The sequence below is a fragment of the Gracilinanus agilis genome, chromosome 1 (genome assembly GCF_016433145.1).
Source record: "Gracilinanus agilis isolate LMUSP501 chromosome 1, AgileGrace, whole genome shotgun sequence".
NCBI lineage: Eukaryota > Metazoa > Chordata > Mammalia > Didelphimorphia > Didelphidae > Gracilinanus > Gracilinanus agilis.
This window is the reverse complement of record NC_058130.1, coordinates 561,012,993-561,032,899: the sequence shown is the minus strand read 5'-3', so window position 1 is coordinate 561,032,899 and position 19,907 is coordinate 561,012,993. Positions and strand designations below refer to the sequence as shown.

The window sequence follows — 19,907 nt, the reverse complement described above, 5'->3', positions numbered from 1 at the left end:
CTTCTGTGCATTATGTTTTTGGTCTTGAATTCCTCCATCATGTTCTTTTTTAGTATTTGAAAATAAAAAATTCTACCAATATTCATAAATCCATCTTCTGCTATGAGATCTTTTCTAAGGTTTGACCTTGAAGTTTAAATTATAGAGTGTATTTGATCTTGAACTTCAAATTATAGAGTGTAGAATTACATAGCTACGATGACAACTCATCATCTGGTATCTAGCCTGGGAGCAAAGAAGGGGGGCCTCCTAGCACTGGAGATATGTAGCAGCCTCTCTCCTAAGCCTCATTTTGTGACCTTCGGACTTGGCTGCTGTCTCTACTTTAGCTGTTTTAAAATCCCAGGCATCAGGGCAGCTTAATTGGTCAGGCCTTGAGTTCTTCATATGTGTAATATTTCATTAGAGAACTAATAAAGTTGCTTGCCTCATAACTAGTTATTTGTGTATGTATTTACATGTATGCTTTTGTTTATATCATTGATTATAACCTAGAATAGTTGTGAAGAGAAGCAAAACCAAATAAATTATACCTTTTCTCCTAGTTTAACTTTCCAGAGTACAGAGACCTAATGATTATGTTTTGTATGCCCAAAAGGCCCTAAAACTTGTATTTAAAAAAGAAAGTCACAACATAGCAGAAGTAATCCACAATTATTTCTTAAACACCCTTAGCCTCTTTCCCTAAGTGATTCAGAAAACTGTAATGCAGGAATTAACAGTCTACTTATGAATATGGCATATCTCCCTTTTTTAAAAAGCAAGCAGTATTAAGCATCATGATAAACACTATAAATAATACAAATAGTAAATGTAATTGTTAAGAGTAGGAAGAGAGTTTTGTCTTGGGGTAATCAGAGAAGGTTTCATGGAGAGAACATGATCTTGCTTTGAAAAATTCTTCGGAGAGGAGGAGGAATATTTGTGGATATGGAATAAACATAAGGATATGATGAGTAGATCCTTTTGACTATAGGGAAGTAATGGAAAGCATATAGTGAGGTTCTGATTGTGTGAAACTTTGATAGAATAGCGTATTTTAAACTTCATCTAATGATTAATGGAGAATATTTTGGAAGTTTGAGAGGTAGTACGACAAAATAAAAGCAGTTATATGATGGTTGATCTGATGCCATTATAAAGAACAAATTGGAAGAACAGTAACTGAGACTATTATAGCAGTGCAGGTGTGAAATAGTTAGGGCGGGGGGGGGGAGGGGCGGGTAGTGTGGTAGCTGTTGGGGGTGGAAGAGAAAGGGTGAATATGAGTTATAGTGGAAGAATTAGCAAGACCTGCTGTATTACTGGGTACAGGATCCAAGAAAAGTGTCAAAGATGAAATTCAAGGTTTTGAACTTCACTAAGTGGACAGTTATTTCACCCATCCATTCTTCCATCTTAGAATCAATACTGTCTATTGGTTCCAAGGGAGAAGAGCTATAAGGGTTAGGCAGTTGGGGTTAAGTGACTTTGCCCAGGGTCACATAGCTAGGAAGTGTCTTGAGGCCAGATATGGCCCCAGGACTTCCATCACTAGGCCTGGCTCTCAACCCACTTGAGCCACCCAGATGCCCCCTGGACCGGACCTGTGATTTTTATCAATATGGGGAACTCCAGGTAAGGAGTGTCCCCTACCAAAGCAAATCCACAATCTTTTTTGCCTTGAATAAGTCTTAAAAGTTGCCTAAGGCTCTGAATGGATAAAGTGGCACAACTAATATTTGTCAGAGTCTGAGACTTGAACTCAAGTCTTTCTGATTTCAAAGCCAGCTATCTATTACTCCTCAAAGTTTCATAACAATAAAATTAATGATGATAATAATGAGTATTCACAATCTTGATACATTTTATATAATGCTTTAAAGTTTACAGAAGTGTGTTGTTTAAGGTTCTTGTTGTTTCTTTTCCCATAGAAATCCACCTGTAATGTAATATGTTAAAGTAGAAAAGATGATGATTTTGTAATCAGGGGATCTGGGTTCAAATCCTAGCTCCTGCTTCTTATTACCTTTATGATACTGGACAAGTCACAGTCTTTGAGGCCACAAGCTCCTTAAGTGTAAAACAAAGTATTTGTTTTATCAGGGCTTCTCATCCTCTGATACACGGACTGATCTCCCCTTCTTCCCCCCACCCCCTCGCCTCCCAGGAGATGTTCTTGTATTTGAAGAGGGAACTAAGTGTGTCTTTTAATATAGTTGGTTTCACTTATAATTGTATATATTTTATTTTATGTATTTGATAACATAGTCCATAGGTTTCAACCAAAAGGAGTCCATGAAACAAAAAAGGTTAAGAAGCGCTGATCTATATGATCTCTAAGCCCCTTTCTAGCCCTATATTTATGGCCCTATTCTGTGGCTAGCAAAGGTATTATTATCCTCATTTTATAAAGTAGGAAACTTAGGCTCAGACAGTTTTATATAACTTGCCCAAAATCATATACCTCTTAAGTTGTGGAACTGGGAATTAAACCTAGTTTGATTCCAAGTCCAGTGCTTTTTTGACAATAAAATTATGAAATAACCAAGTTAATAAAGAGGGGCTTTAGTTTGGGGAATAATGTGGGGAGTTTTAGGTGTTGAATTAGAAATTGGAAATTGATGAGCCAAGAAAGTGTCCTTGGCTGTAGTAAATCAAGAACAAAAACTTTTTGAAAGCAGTAGGCCTCCAGAAACTAGTAGAAAGAAGAATAATGGTTGTTGTGATAATGTTCTAAGTTGGAGCAACAGATGGCATAAATAAGAAATCTAGGAATGGAACTGAGCTTCTGCTGAGGAGGGCTGAATATAGACACTATATGCAAAAGAAGGAGATCATTGAAAGAGTCCCTGATGCCAAGGGAGAACACCCTATGCCTTGTCATTTTAGGAATAGAGCTGCTTCCTGGGCCTTTTCCTTATTTTTCCCCATGACACTAATTGACTGGTGCTTCTGCTTCTTTTTTTTTCCCCCCCAACTTCAGGATTGCTAGCCTAGGAAAAGTAGAGCCATCACAGCACCATTTTCATTTGGACAATAAGGTAGGGGAAAATCCTTTGAATCATAGAATTGTTAAAACCAAAAGGGGCCCTCAGAAATCAATTTGTCCAATATGTATTCTCCACAACATTCTCAATAAAAAGGCAGCGCCTCTACTTGAACACTTGCAGTGGCAAGGAGTCACACAACATTACAAGACAGCACATATTCTTTCTTTAGACAGCCCTAATAATTAAGAAGTCTTTTGTGTTATTGAATTTAAATCCATCTCCCCATAATTTTGAGTGAATCCTAGTTCTGGCTTCTGACACCTACTTGATCCAAGTTTTCTGCATGATAGTCTTTCTGGTTCCTTCACTAGTTAGTCAACAAGACTTTACTAAGTACCTATTATGTATCTGGTACTGTGCTAGACATAGTTCAAAAATTCTACTGTCCCTGCCATTAAGGAATTTAAATTCTATTAGGAGAAAAAAATCACTTATACATAATAACTACAAGGTATGAAGGAGAATACTAATAGTTTAAGCCAGTGATGAGCAAACTTTTTAAAGAGGGGGCCAAAGGAAAGGAAATGCTCATCTGTCAGTCTGTTTCTAAGGCAACTCTTTCAAAGTTTCATTGTATTGTATCCTACTCATTGGATTTGTCAGATTAGGAATAATGTTGAATGCAGGATAGAACATTTCAAGGGGCTACATCTGGCCCTTGGGGAGTAGTTTGCCCATCACTGGTTTAAGGGGAAGATTCTTTAACCTATTCTTTGTACAGGGTAATAAGGTTATTTGAAGTTTACTAAATAGTAGGTAATAATAGTCTCTGTGGGAATATTTGGGGTGTGGCATTTACTAAGACTGATTTGCCTTTTTTTGCCCCAAAATAGTGGGTCCTCAGACTTCAGACCATGAACTATGATGGGCCACTTACTTATCCTGCCCATTCCTGATATCACCACAAACGAAACATTTTATGTGGCTTTTGCCTAGGCAAATAATAACCTTGTTCCTATCTACATTACAGAAACATTAATTTTCCTGCTTTGTTTTTGTTTTTGCAGTGACCACCAATAATCTACTGATTGTTCTGTGAGAACCACTGACCTAGTGCAGTACCCATCGGTATGGGAACTTAGTCCATTTTAATGGATGATGATGCTAATTTTCACATATGATCATATATTTAGACCCAGAAGGGATCTTAGAGATCATCTAGTCCAACCCCCTCATTTTATAGATGAGGAAGCTAAGGCCCAGAGAAGTAAAGTGACTTTACTACCTATTGACCTTGGACAAGTGACAGAACCAGGATTTGAATGAAGACTATCTGACTCCAAATCCACCCCTCTTTCCACTGTGCCACATCTCATTCTTTGGAAAGAGGTAAAGAGCTAAGCATTTTCTGTGAAAGGAATATCCTAGTAAAATTGAAGAATGATAGTTCTCCATTTTCCTCAATTACATTTAGAAATGTGGATAAAGATGCAATTCCTCAGGAATTCACAAGGGGGCACATTAACCTTTAGTGAAAAAAATTAAATTTGATAAGGACCAAATTTTAATTTACCTATTGCTATGATAAGCCTTCTTTCCCACCCCCATGTGCATACATACAGGCACATGAAGGAGATGGTAGTAACCTACAATAAATGAAACATATTGAGGAAAAAAATCAAGATTGCTTTAAATATGTGCTTTTTTCCTTGAACATCAAATTAAATTTTGTTTAGTGCGTAAGTAAAGGTGTAATTAGGGTTGAGAATGAATGTGTAAATGCCTCTTAGGATGTTTGATTTCTTGAATTAGAATTTTAAATTTTCTTTTATTAAAACTGAGGCAGTAAACACATGGAAAGAATTTAATTCTTGTTTTTAATGTATCCATTTTGATAAGGTTATCTTCATACAAAAATGTTAGGTATTGCTAAACATTTAAATCAGCTAAGAGTACAGTATTTTGATGATTTTTAAATTTTATTTTAAATAAATATTAGTTTATTATAGGGTTAGAAATGAAAATTTAAAAAATTAACTCACAACCCCCTGACTTTATTAAAATGGTATTTATATGAAAAATTACATAATGGTAGCCCACGTTTAACATTGAAAATTAACTTCATGTATTAGTGATTTAAACTTATTGAATTCACCGATGTATAAAAGATCATGTACAATTCTAGCTCTTTTTAAAAATTATTTTTTACAGCCTCAATAATAGATACTAATAGTGTCAGTAAGTTCTACTGAAGGAGATAATTGAGCCCTATCAATAATTCCTTTATCATATAAACTTGAGTTTATTTAAGAGCTTTGCTAAGGGTATGCCATTGAAGTAGTAGCAAATGATTCCTGATGAGACTTAAAGAAAGTGTCACCAGTTAAGTAACTTGTAGATGTAACTTAAGGACTTAGCTTGAAAAACTCTTGAAGTGATTCTCTGACTTTTGACAACATTGTTCTTTCTGCGAGTATTAGAAAACCTTTTTTTGGAGTAACTTAGGATAAATTTGGATACTGTTTGAAAATTGAAAAAGCAAGAATTTTTTTTTTCATTTGTTGGAATAACACACAAAGGCCTACTCAGTCCATCAGAATGGGAGGTTTTGAAGGCATTATGGCACAACTTCTTGCAAATATTATAATTAAATCTAATAATAATATTATCTAAGATTTACATAACTTTAAAACTTGAAAAATGCTTCAATTTCATTATCTCATTTGAACTCTACAATAATCCTGTGAAGTAGAGAATGCAAGAATTTTCTATATTTGAGGAATGAAGAAACTGAGACACATAGATAGTAGATTACCTGGCCACATATCTAGTAAGTGTCTGATACAGAATTTGGACTTGGCCCTCCTTATTACAGGGTTTTCAGTTCTATATATTCCCCTTTTGCTTTTGTAGTAATGGGGACAACGTGGCAAAAAATATTAAGCATCATGCAATTTTTCTTTAGCATTATCTCTTGAAATAGGAAAGTCTTATCTAATAAATAATCCCAAAGTAGGCATCTTGCTAGAAATGACTAATAGGAAGACATTTCAGTAAATCTGAAAACTAATGGAAATAGCAGATAAAGGAAAGGATGTCTCACAAGCCTGAAGAGTTAAAGGAATTTCAAGAGTTGTTTTATTATACTTTAAAAGGCACCACCACCCCCCAAAATTTCCTGGGATATTTGGTTATCTCATTTCACAGTGCTCAGGAAAAGCATTTATAAAAAAAAACCACCTTGAAGATTATTGTAGCTTATTAATTTGTTTTTCTTTATAAGAAAGTGTAAAGAAATCAAATGTTCCAAATTAAATCACTGTATACTGGGTGACTTCAATTCAAAGGTGGATAATGGGAGGGTAGTGAAAAATATGTTGGAAAACTTGGTTCTGAAATAAGAAATGCACAAAGCCAAGAAGTTCAGAAAGGAACATAAATAACAGATTTGTTTATTAGTACTTAAATGTATATTTTTTAAAAATACTTTAAAAACTACATTTTAAAACTAGTCCAGTTTTTCTAGTCTTTAGAAATGAAAATGTTCATGTTTTTATTTGTTTCTTTTAATTTTTTTAATTTTAATTTTTAATATTTTCCCCTAGTTACATATTTCATGTTCTTTCCCTCTCCCCAAGCTTCCCTAACCCCCCTTAGCCGACGCGCAATTTCACTGGCTTTTACATGTATCATTGATCAAGACCTAATTCCATATTATTGATAGTTGGACTAGAGTTATTGTTTAGTGCCATGTATTCAAGCAGTTTTTTTTTCTTCTTTGCTTCTCCTCCCACAGTTCTTCCTCTGAATGTGGCTAGTTTTCTTTAAATTCATAATGAAAAAAAAATACTTTAAGAAATTACAGAAAGCTTTTCAGATTTTTTCCATTTTTATTTTGTTTTCTTTGCATTTTCATACTTGAATGCTCCTGGCATGGTCTGGTTTGGTTGAGTGTCTTGCCTCTTTCTTTCTAAACTTATTTTACCATTGGCCACTTCTTGTTTGTTCATGAGGAAATACTACTAATAATCTTCCACTGTCCCCCTCAAGATTTTTAGAAACTATTCTTAGTTGCTATGACTTTGTTTGTTATTGCCCTGATTTTTGCAAACTGACAAGATTTTTTCTGTTTTTGTGATCTCTCCTTTGTAACAGTTTTTAACTTCTTTAAGAAATATTAGTAGTTGGGGGCAGCTGGGTAGCTCAGTGGATTGAGAGCCAGACCTAGAGATGGGAGGTCCTAGGTTCAAATCTGGCCTCAGACACTTCCCAGCTGTGTGACCCTGGGCAAATCACTTGACACCTATTGCCTAGCCCTTACCAATACTCAGTATTGACTCCAAGATGGAAGGTAAGGGTTTAAAAAAGAAAAGAAATATTAGTAGTCTTTCATTATCTGTTCATTTAGCCATTTCCCTTCTTCTTTGGCAGCAGCTTGTTTAAGATTAGCGATGCCTCAATTTGGACAGCATGTCTTCTTATTTTTATTCTTCTATTGAGTTTGATATTTAATCTATCATGTCATTGGTGTAACCACAGCAGTTGAATTTGGAATTACTTGATCAATCATCTCCAATCTATTAAAATAGAATTAAATCTCTTGAAAAAAAACATAGCTTCTGTATACTCTTAATAGTCTTTGTCTTCTTTTATTTCTTATTCCAAAACTATGTTACAAAACATTTTTCATCATTCTCTCCTCTGCCCATCTTTGCATTGAAGGTATGCAGTACAGTAGTAATACAGTAAATGTTGATTTAACTTGAAGTATCTTACTAAATTCTTGATGGAATTTCTTTACCTTATCTTCTGCAACCAACATTGGTGCATAAGCTACATTCTAATAGAGGTCTTTTGCAAATGGATATCATAGTCATTGCTATTCGAGCAAAATTAACCCAGGAAATGTTTCATGTTGCCCTTGGATGAAAAATAAAATAATTCTTTGCCTCTCTGCCATCCTACCATTTGCTCACAATTCCCTTTGGGTTTCTGATTGCATAATAGCAAGAATATCAAGATAGATATGATGCAGTTTCTCTTATAGTCAGCTGTTGGATACTGGACAAGAATTTCATATGTAGAGTGCCAGCTATCAAATAAATGTTAACAAATGGGCTAAAATCTGTGTGATTCTTTAATACCTTCTGCACCCTTTTCTTCAACTATTAACTTTACTCCAGAAATGCACTACACAGGACTAAGGACCACTTTTTTCATTTTGTTTCATAAGTTGCCATGACTGAAGAATTTGTCTGAGTGGCCAACCTACTGGTGACAGCCTTTCCATATTAAAGTCGTTTGACCTAAGAAAACAAACAGCTGTTATTAGAGCCTCTTAAAGCCTCTGAACATCACATCAAACAAAAATTAAGTACTTCTTATAGGGGAAAAATTTTATGTTGAGATTTTAAAGCTTTACATAAAATTTGTTTCATTAATACTGACTTGAGTTTACTTTTCCTTAGTGTTATCATTTTAGTATTTTAATTCCATTATTGTACTGACTAGGCTACTCATACCTTCAGTATATTGAGCTACATGATGCAAAGATTTTGAGATAAACAAGTGAAGAATACAATTTTCACTTTCATTATATTGGAGGATTTTTTGAATTCACAACCTTGAATTATCTGAATTTCACTTGAAAAGGCTTAAAATCTAAGAAAGCAAATTGGAATTGCCTTATTCTCTCTACAACTTTAGCTTCGTTTTCAATAGACCTATAATCTCTTGAGAAATTTCTTATTTTTGCACTTTCACATCATAAGTTCTTTATCATCTTTCCTTCTTATCTTAGGATGCAGTGTCCCACCACCTTTCGCTTGCTAACTCTCTCACATTTGTCCTTCATTCCTTTTGTTTCTTTCTCCTCTAGACCCTGGTTTCATCAATAATTCCTTGTATTTTTCTTCCATTATCTCTTCCTTTCTACTGGTTTCTCTTCTTCTGCCTACAAACATATTACGTCTTCTCCAGCCTAAAAATAATAATAATTACATTCAAGGGAATATTCTACTTTTGCTTCTTTACCTCCAATTCATAGAATTGGAGAATTAATTGTAAGACCATCTAGTTTAATTCATACATTTACATAGCTAGCCATTCTTCGTTTAAAGGAGGGAGGGAGAGAGAACCCACCACTTCTATATGAAGCCCCATTCCACTTTTGGATAGCTCTATTTTTCTTTTAAATTCATGAAATCAGGCTTAAATTTACCTCTTTTACAACTTGTACCCATAACTCCTGGTTCCGCCCTCTGGGCTCAAATAGAACAGATCTAATCCATAACTCTACATGGTAGCCCTTCAGCTTATTGAAGATGCTTATCTTCTCCTACCCAGGTCTTTTCCAGGCTAAACATTCCTAGTTCTTTCATTTGATCTTATGTTATAGACTCAAGACCCTTAACCATTCTGGCTCTCCTTCTCTAGGTATGCTCCAGTTTATCCATGCCCTTCTGAACTGAACGTAGTATTCCAAATGAAGTCTACAAAGGGTAGAGTGCAGTGGGATTGTCACCTTCTTATCCCTGAAACTGCCCTTCTCAATAATGACCAAGATCACATTAGATTTTTTTACTGTCATGTCATACTGCTGACTCATTGATCTGGCAGTCCTAAAACTTTCAGATCTTTTTCAGAACAGCTGGCTACTCTGTGCCTCCTTCATCTAATACTTTTGAAGACGATGCTTTTTGGTACTCAAATGCAGGACATAATTAACATTTATAGTGAATATATCCTTATTAGATCCCACCCAACTTTATGGAAAGAGTGAACAAGAGGAAACCTAGGTTCAGGTCCCTTCACTTAATGCTTAATAGGTGTGTGACCATGGGGAAGTCATTTAACTTCTCTGATCTTTACTTTTCTCATCAATAAAATAAGATTAGTACCCAAAATTCAAGTCAGGGTAATATATCAAGATTGTAAGCTTTTATAGAATAGCTCTTATAGAAGATCAACTTGTTGAGGTCAGAGATTGTTTTGGTATTGTCTGTTTCCCCAACACCTGACTGCCTTCCTTATAAAAGGTACAGGAGGGGAATTCTTTTGAAATTGAAAGAAAATGTTGAACTAAGTTGACCATTCAGCATTGTCAACAACAATATATTATCTTCTTTTTCTGGACCCATCCTATAATACACTCTTTTGAACATATAGGATAAATGCATAAAACTTCAGAGTTCTTTTTATCACCATCATTAAACAGATGAAGGGCACATGATAAATTTATGATACTCTTTTTGAGGAAACACTGTGTGTGTTTGTTTTTCACAGTACCCTAGAGAGAAAGAGATTTTATTCACCATTAGACATATAGAGCAGTGGTTCCCAAACTTTTTTGGCCTACCACCCCCTTTCCAGAAAAAACATTACTTAGCCCCCTGGAAATTAATTTTTTTTAATAGCAATTAATAGGAAAGATAAATGCACCTGTGGCCATCACCATGCCTCTGGACCGCTGCAGCACCCACCAGGGGGCTGTAGCACCTACTTTGGGAATCACTGATATAGAGAATTATAGAAAACTTAATCCATTTAGTTCCTTAAATAAATTCACTTTTTTTTTTCATAAAGACTCCAGGTATAGTTTATCATCTTATATTTAGATTATTGAGTCTATAACTATAGAATGACATCTTCCATTCACAGTAGATCTTAGCACCTGAAAATCTTGATGTTAGTTTCAGCAGAATTATAAGAAAATTACTAATTTTACTAAGTTTACTTTCAAATTATAAATGTAAAGTGTACAAAAATGCTTTCTTTTTTGTGTGTATCTCTTTTTGGTCTAGTCTCTAAAGGAGCTGAAATCAACAACCACTATTCATCAAAATGCAGTGGAATTTAATACGGACTGTCTCTCGAATGGCAAATAGGACATGTTTAGTCTCACATGGGGCTGGTTCTATTGGGCAGTCTCAGAGAATAAAAGGAGTCTTATATAAAGCTTGGCCCAAGATTATTTTGGTTCAGTGTCCTCAAAACCACTGGCTACATGTATCTTCTACACAGCATATCTCAAAGGAAAAGAAGGCAGTAGATGTTTCTCACCATAAGCAACAAAAAGAAGAAACTTCATCAGAGGTGGTTATATCATCCCAAGGAACCGAGAAAAAGGAAGATATTGATCCTTTACAAGACAAATCTAGTAATCTTTTTCAGCGATTTAAGAAAACATTTAGACAATATGGAAAAGTTATGATTCCAGTACACTTAGTGACTTCCAGTATTTGGTTTGGAACATTTTATTATGCAGCCTCAAAGTAAGTTATGATGACCTTTATTTATTGTATCTGACTATTGGTCTGCCTTTTTCACACTTGTGATAGACTTAAGTTTTGTGTTAACATGGTCTCTGGCCTACTCTGAACATCTTATTCAAAATCTGGTAGTTTATAGAAACTTTTATGTTTTTTGATGTAAACATGATATTTAGAGTATTGCGGAAATGAAGTAGCATGGCGCATTGAAAAAAGTGCTGGATTTGGAGGCTCACGTTCAAATCCTGCCTTTGTCATTTATGAATTAAGTGTCTATCAGCAAGATAGTTTTTCCGAGCCTAATCTATAAAATGAAGATTACACTCCCAAAATAGAATGGGCCACTTTAGGAGGTATTGAATTCCTTCACATTGTAATTTTTCAGGCAAGGACTAAAACAAACATTTGTGGAGAGTATTATCATAGAGATTCCTTTCTGGATATGAGTTAAACTAGAAGGATACCAAAATCTCTTCCAATTCTAAAATTCTGGGATAATAGTACCTTATAGCACTGATCTCTCAGGACTTTTGTGAGGATTAAGTGAAATGATACATAGTAAAGTGATTTGTAATCTTTAAAGTGCTAAGTAAATGTCAATGATTAATTTTTAAAAACAATTTTCAGGAATCTAAAAGCATATTGTAAAGACCAGTTCTTTCTTTCATAGAATTAAAATATTTTAGAAGTAGATAGGGCCTTGGACCTCATTTATTAAAAACCTCTCATTTTATAGATGAGGAAACTAAACCCCATAAAATTTGTAAGTTGCTCATGTTAGTGGCAGTAGCAGCAGGATTACTGCCCAGGTCTAAAATTTCCCCATTTTCCCAATACTACTTCTATCCAAGAAGATGAATTGGATACATACAGACAGACAGACTAGCATACCAGCAACAGGGGATTAAAAAGGGGTAATAATTAATGTTGATTTCCTCATCTTCAGAATGAATAGGTTGGATTAGATGGCCTATAAATTAAGTTATTCCTACTTTCTCTGTACTATACTATTTTAGTTGAACTCAAAAATATTTCTTCCTACAATTTTGATCTTGACTATTTAAATAGTAAAAGAAACAATGGAACTTGATATTATAATAACTTCATTTTTAAACTAGTTAGGTGGCACAATCCCACTTTTTATAAGTTACATAACTAAATGTTCTAAATATCAAACAAATCTCCATGTCATAATTTGTTTATTAACCATATTTTCCGGTATATCTAATAGGACCAGGAGGAGTTTTGTCTTCCTTAATCAAAGGACAAAATTTCCTACCATTTCTAAATAAAAATAGTTTTAGCATTATCAGTCTCCATTGTTTGGTTGAAATTTTATACTTATTGAATTTCCTTTTGGTGCTACAGAGAAGTGTATACTCTGGTCATCACACACACCCCCCAAAACAAATACTGTTTGCTTTTACTACCCTCCACAAAGTTTAGGTCTTTACCATGAAGTTAGTCTCCTTAGCTTTAGGAGATTATTTCATTTTCTAGTAACTGAACCAGTCTCATATTGCCACCCCAAGAACTTTGTTTTTATCTTATTTTCTTACTGCTTGCCTTTAGTTTCATAGGAAAGGTTTCTCTATCACTGAGTAAGTTCAGATATCCAAAGGCATATAATACAACCAACTCAGTAATTGGGATGCTGAGTAACACCATTCTGTACGAGGTGTTCCTTCTTCCTTTGCTGAAAACTGATCATGAAATCTGGCTGTTTCTCAATGGGAGTAAAAGTGGTAAAATTAGTTCCTCTTAGTATCCTACTTTGTCTCTTTGCTACTCATAAAGTTGGGGGTTTGATTGCTGGATTCAGCAATTATACCAAACTAAAATAGCAACTAAATTTTAGCAGGCCATTTCTTATACATTGCCATGTCATTGAACTTTCAAAGATTATCTTGTTTCCCAAAGCAATCTTTTTAAATGACTAAAGTATATGAATTTTTGCTTAACATTAATTCTCTAACTCTACTACTGAAAATTGCTTTATTCTGAAGCTAAAAACCAATACATAGAAAAGTAATGTCAATAGGTAAGAGGGAGAGAACTTGTCAAGAAAAAAGCATTGTATCATTTTCATGTAAGCAATAACAATTGTGGTAAAGTTGCAGTTGTTTTTATTAAATACAAACTTTCAATTCCATCTAGAAGATTACCTATAATTAACCTAGTCCTATACTATTTTCGTTGAACCTGAAAATATTTCTCCCTGGATGTTGAATGTTGCCTATTTAGATAGGTAATAATAAAAGGAAACAACAAGCTCTTGATATGACGGCATTATTGAGCTAGTGTTTGTTCTAGTTGCTACAACCCAACTGGCTGTATCCTTCATTCTAGCACCTCTTGCAAAAATATTCTAAATTTAGCACAAATCAATAATAAAGTTTCACAAATACTTTGCTCTGGTAGTCTCTGTCTCCCTTTGGCCTGTTCATATTTCATTTCTGCTCTCCAAATTGGACTTTTCCCTACTCAAATGTAAGCTTTGCCTAGTAGATTAAGTATGGAGTAAAATTTTTTAAGAGATTTGGAAGAATCTCGTATTAAAGTGGGTCACCATAAGACAAAATCACATTTGGACATGAGTATCATTTTCTTTTGCATTGGCCTGTACTCTTACCAGGTAATGTCAGTGATAGGTAAAATAAAAGTTTATCATACTTGTGAAATGAGGAAAAGTTGACACTGCTCTCTTTCAGGCCATTTGTCAAATTTGTGTAGCACTTATTTTTAAACAGCTCAAAATTCTCCACAGATTTAAAAGGTTTAGGTTTTCTTTTAATTTTAAAAAGTCAAATATATTTTTACTTCTTTGATTTGTAGATAATGGAGGCCAGTTATTGGCATCTCCAGGTTATAGTTGTGGAAACAGTGATAAAGATGCTGTGAACCAATATTCAAACATCTATCCATTCATAGTGGTAGATTTTCATGCAAAAAATGCAAGTTTCTTAATCTTTGCTATGATTTTACATGGCTCTAAATAATGTAAGTGAGAGGTAAAAAACTAAATCAGGTATATTAGACAGTCTGGCCTTGTGTGGACAAATTGACCCAAAATTTTTACTTTTACCTACATTTTTGGTGTAGTATAAATACTGCTTGAATACACAAGGCTTTATGTGCTACAAAAACACATTACTTCTCTGGGGAAACAAATTAAGTCCTATACCATTTATTGATATTTTTAAGTTGGATTTTCACTTATATTTTTTTCATTTGTTCAGTTGTGTCCAGCTCTACATGACCACATCATTTTTGTCCATAGGGTTTTCTTGGCAGAGATACTGAGGTAGTTTGCCATTTCTTTCTCTAGTGTGTTCCCATTTTACAGATGAGGAACTGAGGCAAATAGGAATTTAAGTGACTTGCCCAGAGTCATAGAGCTAGCAAGTATTGAGGACCGATTTGAACTCATATCTTCCTGACTCTAGGCCCACTGCCCTATCTACTACCTTGCTGCCCTTTATAGAATTACTATTTCTCACCATTGGTTCTATGGAAACAGTTGAACCTCTTTATGATAATGCTGATGTTGGAAGATAATGTTATTCCTTTGTGAATTCACCCTATTATTTCAGGCTTTTATTGTATATCATTCAATCATTCAGAGCATTTATCAAGTGCCTACTACATGCTGGGTGCAAGACTAAGTGTAGTTATATTTGGGGTAAATTAAGGACAGAATAAAACTCAGTTTATGAGAGTTTTAGTAGAATCTCATTTTAAAGTGGATCACCATAAGACAAAATCACATCTGGGTACAAATGTCATTTGCTCTCACCTTGGCTGTGTTGTAAGGGCCATAGTATACCCATGTTTGTAGCAACAATTCACAAAACAGGATTCTTCTGTGCATGGAAACATGTGTGAGAAGGGATCAGACTTTGCCCTTGTGTTCTTAGAAAAAATGGATTTAGATTTGGTAATTTAAGATTATTCTATCTTAAGATTTTTTGATTCCGGTAAAGTTTAATCAAAATTGGAGGTGGGAAAGACCACTTGAGTGGTTAAGATGATTATTTCAGACAGCCTTTCTGATGGTACGTTATCTTTAATGATAATTATAAAGGTTTTTGTTCAAATGTTTAATTATTTGCATATGATTTTAGTGAAGCATTAATCAGGAATATTGTAGAAATTAGAAATTCATACTGGCAAAAAGCACAGAAAAGAACTTATGTTACTAAGCACATATAACCAGAGAAATTAGGCCTGAAATTCAGTGTTGTTCTTTTTTTAATTTTTTTTAGCTTTGTTAAAATCGTAGGTAATGATCTCCCATTTCCACATTTTTTTTGTACCAATTCTAAACTACCATTACAAAATTAAAACAGAACACAGAGTTTAGAGTAAAAGTAACTAATATTCCAGGCAGGAAGTAGTATTTTTCTTTTTTAAAAGGTTTAAAATGGTTCCATATAGCCTATTTATGTTAGAATGATGTTCTTAGCAAACTATATGGAACCTTGTAGAATAGCAATATATTTTTTGGTATGAGAATATCAAATGACATTTGCATATTCAGTGAATCTTACTTGTAAGAAAGTCCGTACAATGTAGAATTCTGGACTAGGATAGGAAAACCTATCTTTAGGTCCCACTTCTTATCATCTGGATAAGAGGTGTCAAATTCACCTCCAAACCCAGATTAAAATGTAATTTGGAAATGTTTGACAAAGTTAATAAAAATGTAATACATCATAGATAATGTTAATTTATGGTTTCTAAATCAATATGCAACTCCCAGTCAGTTTCTGTTTGCCCTTGACACTACTCATCTTTATGTCCGTGAGCCAGAGACTCATAAATTCTAAGCTGTTTCTTTAGCTGTAAAATAAAACCAATAATACTTAGTACACCAGTTTGCTGTGATGCTTAAATATTTATCTGGATCATGTACAAATCAATTTTTATAATATTTCAAAGTATTCTTGTTTTATACTCTACTGTATATCTTAAATAAGTAATATCTTAATATCTTGAATAATGAACTTTGAATCATAATTTGCCAATGAAACTAAAGAGATTGCAAATTTCCCCCCATTTGCTTTCCCTACTTTAGAAAAAAAGGAGTACTTAAAACAGTCATTGAAAGGCCATGCTACTAATTTTTCCCCAGTAGAACTGCCCAAATTAGGGAAATGTGCAAGATGAACATAAAAGTAGCTCAGTTTTTCTTTTCTTACAGCAGAAACACATTATTTCCAAATATTCCCATTTAACAGCATGTAAGAACAATTTGTCAGTTGAAGGTGCTTGACAAGTTGCGGTCAGTTTAAAAAAAATAATGATGAAGTATAGTGTTAGAGTGTTCAAAGAGCCTTTCAAGAGTATTATATGTAGGGGGCAGCTGGGTAGCTCAGTGGATTGAGAGTCAGGCCTAGAGATGGGAGGTCCTGGGTTCAAGTCTGGCCTCAGACACTTTCTAGCTGTGTGACCCTGGGCAAGTCACTTGACCCCCGTTGCCCACCCTTGCCACTCTTCCACCAAGGAGCCAATGCACAGAAGTTAAGGGTTTTTTTTAAAAAAAAGAGTATTATATGTACATATGTAAATTTTATTTTATTTTATATCTCCTTTACTAGAGGAGTGAATGTTGTTCCTTTTCTGGAACTCGTTGGGTTACCAGACAGCATAGTGGATATTTTGAAAAATTCCCAAAGTGGAAATGCATTAACTGCATACGCCCTGTTTAAGGTGAGTATTTAAACAAACACATTGAATCTTTGAACTAATTGATTATACACAGATCTTCATAAGTGTCTTTGTTAAGCTAAAACAATGTTGCATTGTAACTTTTATATTTATAAAGTATAAAATTCATTTTTATCTCTTAAAATGTTAATATATTCATGTTAGATTTAGAATAAAAGTTAAGGTAGTTCAAGGCTTATCACATACTAGATAACTAGATACAACTTGAAAGATTTCTGTATGTTTTGCCATTTTTGTGTACTTTTCCCAGAATAGTCTTAGTTTTGATACTTCTTATATTGACCTTGCACTTTCCTCTTTTTACTAAGAAATCTGTATTATATTTTGTCTATAATTCAGAGAACAGAAGAAGATTTCATATGAAACATTGAATATTATATAGTTTTATTTTAAGTGTTTACTAGAGGAGGCAGCTGTGTAGCTCAGTGGTTTGAGAACCAGGCCCAGAGATGGGAGGTCCTGGGTTCAGATCTGGTCTCAGATATTTCCCAGCTGTGTGACCCTGGGCAAGTCACTTAACCCCCATTGCAAGTTTTATGTGCTCATACTCCTTGAGTACTTCCTCCTGGTCCCTTCCGTGATTTATTTTCTTTGTTTTGTTGCTTATCAGCATCACTAACCACCCTCTACACCTGTCTCCCCCCCTCCCTGATTCTTCCCAGAATAAAAGCTCTCCTTCATTCACATAAGCATAGTTAAGTAAGAGAAATCCATACTTTAACTGTATTTGAAAATATAGGTCTCATTTCTGGATACGTTCTGCCAAGAGGTGAGAAGTATGCTTCTTGATTAGATTTGTAGAGTAAAATAATTATGTAAGTCATATTTCTTAATTCTTTCAAAATTGTTTTCCTTTACTATAGTCATTGTAAAAGTAGTATTCTTTTTACACTGCATTAATTCATATGTTGTTCCTTTTATTATTTCTTATGGGACAATAATAATCCATCATATTCAATACATAATTTGTCCAGCCATTCCCCAGTTGATAAACACCTACTTTATTTCTGGCTCTTTGCTACAATTAAAGGAAATGCTGTATATCCCATATACCTCTTTGAGATTTATATCTGGTAGTGGTGTTGCTGGTGTGTGTGTGTGTGTGTGTGTGTGTGTGTGTGTGTGTGTGTGTGTGTGTTGTAAAAGTGAAATTTGGGAGATGTCATCTAAAAGTATATATATTTTCTATGGACACGTGGAAATTATCAAACTACATTTCCCGTGGTCCAACGGGTTTCCATTTCCGGTTCTTTGGGCGTTGGGACGCCTATGTCTCCATGCAGAAAAGAGTTTAAATCTGGGTTAGGAGGGAGTGGCCTCTTGGCCAGCAGACTCGGGAGGAGACAGCAGACAATAATGGCGAGGGCGGCGGTTTTGAATTCTTACAAGCTTGTGGTCTAATGACTTTATCTATCAGCATGGCTTCAATTAAAATATTAATATTTATATTTATACCAGCCTTTATCATTTTTTATCCTTATAATTAGTGTGTGTGTGTGTGTGTGTGTGTGTGTGTGTGTGTGTGTGTGTGTGTGTGTGTGTGTAAATAATTTGGTGATTCAGATATAGTCCAGATTATTTTCTAGTATTGTTGGATCAGTTCATAGCTCCACCAACAGTGCATTTGTGTGCCTTTTCTACCACAATACCTCCAGTAATTGTCATGCCCTTTTTTTGCCCTCTGATGCACGGGATTCTTGCCTTTTTTTTTTTCTTCCATAGTTGCTACTGTAAAATAAGATAGCTAGGAACCTTATTATGATGAGTTTTGTTTTTTTTTAAACCCTTGTACTTCGGTGTATTGTCTTATAGGTGGAAGAGTGGTAAGGGTGGGCAGTGGGGGTCAAGTGACTTGCCCAGGGTCACACAGCTGGGAAGTGGCTGAGGCCAGGTTTGAACCTAGGACCTCCCATCTCTAGGCCTGACTCTCACTCCACTGAGCTACCCAGCTGCCCCTATGATGAGTTTTTATTTTGCTTCTGCTTGAGAAATTATTTAAAGTTACAACTTTTGTATTGAGAGAGAATTTTTATTGTTTGGGAATTTTTATGGTTTAAGAAGATAATAAGTATACATGTAGCTTTAGTTACAGATGAGGAATGAGTAATACCTTGAAAGCAAAATTCTTGAGAACTAACATTCACCTGATACTCTGCCTCCAGTTCTTTGGTTCTAGCTCTGTGAATCAAAATGTTTCTGTGGGCTTTTTTCCATGCAGAGAGTCATAATTTGAGCTTTAGCTGTTAGCAGACTGGCATTATTTTAAGATATCCAAGCTTCTGAGGCAATTGGGTCTAGTTGAGAAATAGCTGCATAGATTTTTATCACTGCCAACAGTTGTATTTTTTTACTTGTTTTCTGTTTGTTTGTTTTTTTAATTTTGAGGAAGAGAAGGTTTTCCAAGGTTTATGTGGTAAGAATCCCAGTTCTCTTGATTTTTTAAGTATTCTATAAAGTTTATATTTTTGGTATGCTTTGTTTACTACCAAATTCCAAACTCCAGAACATTTTGAAGTTGTGCATAGAATTTGTTAGAGGTGGAAAGGACATGAGGCCTGTGCTTTCATTGTTCTAGAAAATTCTCAGGGGAAAAACAGCAGACTGTTGTCTAGGGATTTGACCCATGTCATTATTCAGGACGCGTCAGAAAAAAGTTAAACTCGGGTCTGTCCAAGTTTTGGGCCACAATTATAAATTACTATTATGTAATACACACAACTCATTTTAGGAAATTAAAAGATATGTTAGCTTCTTGCATCAAAATCTAATTAAGCACCCCAAAATATGTTTGTATTATTCAACAAATATTCATGTGGAAATATGCCCAAGTCCCTTATTCACATCAATTCTAAGTGATAGTGGCCATGTTTAACTCTATAGCAGAATAAATGTGTTATAGTGGAAGTTGGAGTTAAGAGAATTTAAGGAATCTGAA

The 19,907-nt window shown here is 34.6% G+C and overlaps 1 protein-coding gene across 4 annotated transcripts in view; it reads left to right on the top strand.

Annotated features, from left to right (window-relative positions):
• FAM210A (family with sequence similarity 210 member A) overlaps window positions 1–19,907 on the top strand; it is a 29,462-nt gene that overhangs the window by 8,370 nt on the left and 1,185 nt on the right. For 2 of the 4 annotated variants that reach the window (XM_044658080.1, XM_044658079.1), the window contains exons 3-5: window positions 4,040–4,100; window positions 10,775–11,245; window positions 16,843–16,954. In XM_044658080.1, the coding sequence (XP_044514015.1) occupies window positions 10,815–11,245; window positions 16,843–16,954 (543 nt within the window). In that variant the 5' untranslated portion in view covers window positions 4,040–4,100; window positions 10,775–10,814. Of the gene's footprint in view, window positions 1–4,039; window positions 4,101–4,300; window positions 4,362–10,774; window positions 11,246–16,842; window positions 16,955–19,907 lie in introns of those variants that run through there. The other 2 variants (XM_044658082.1, XM_044658081.1) reach the window with 2 other exon arrangements.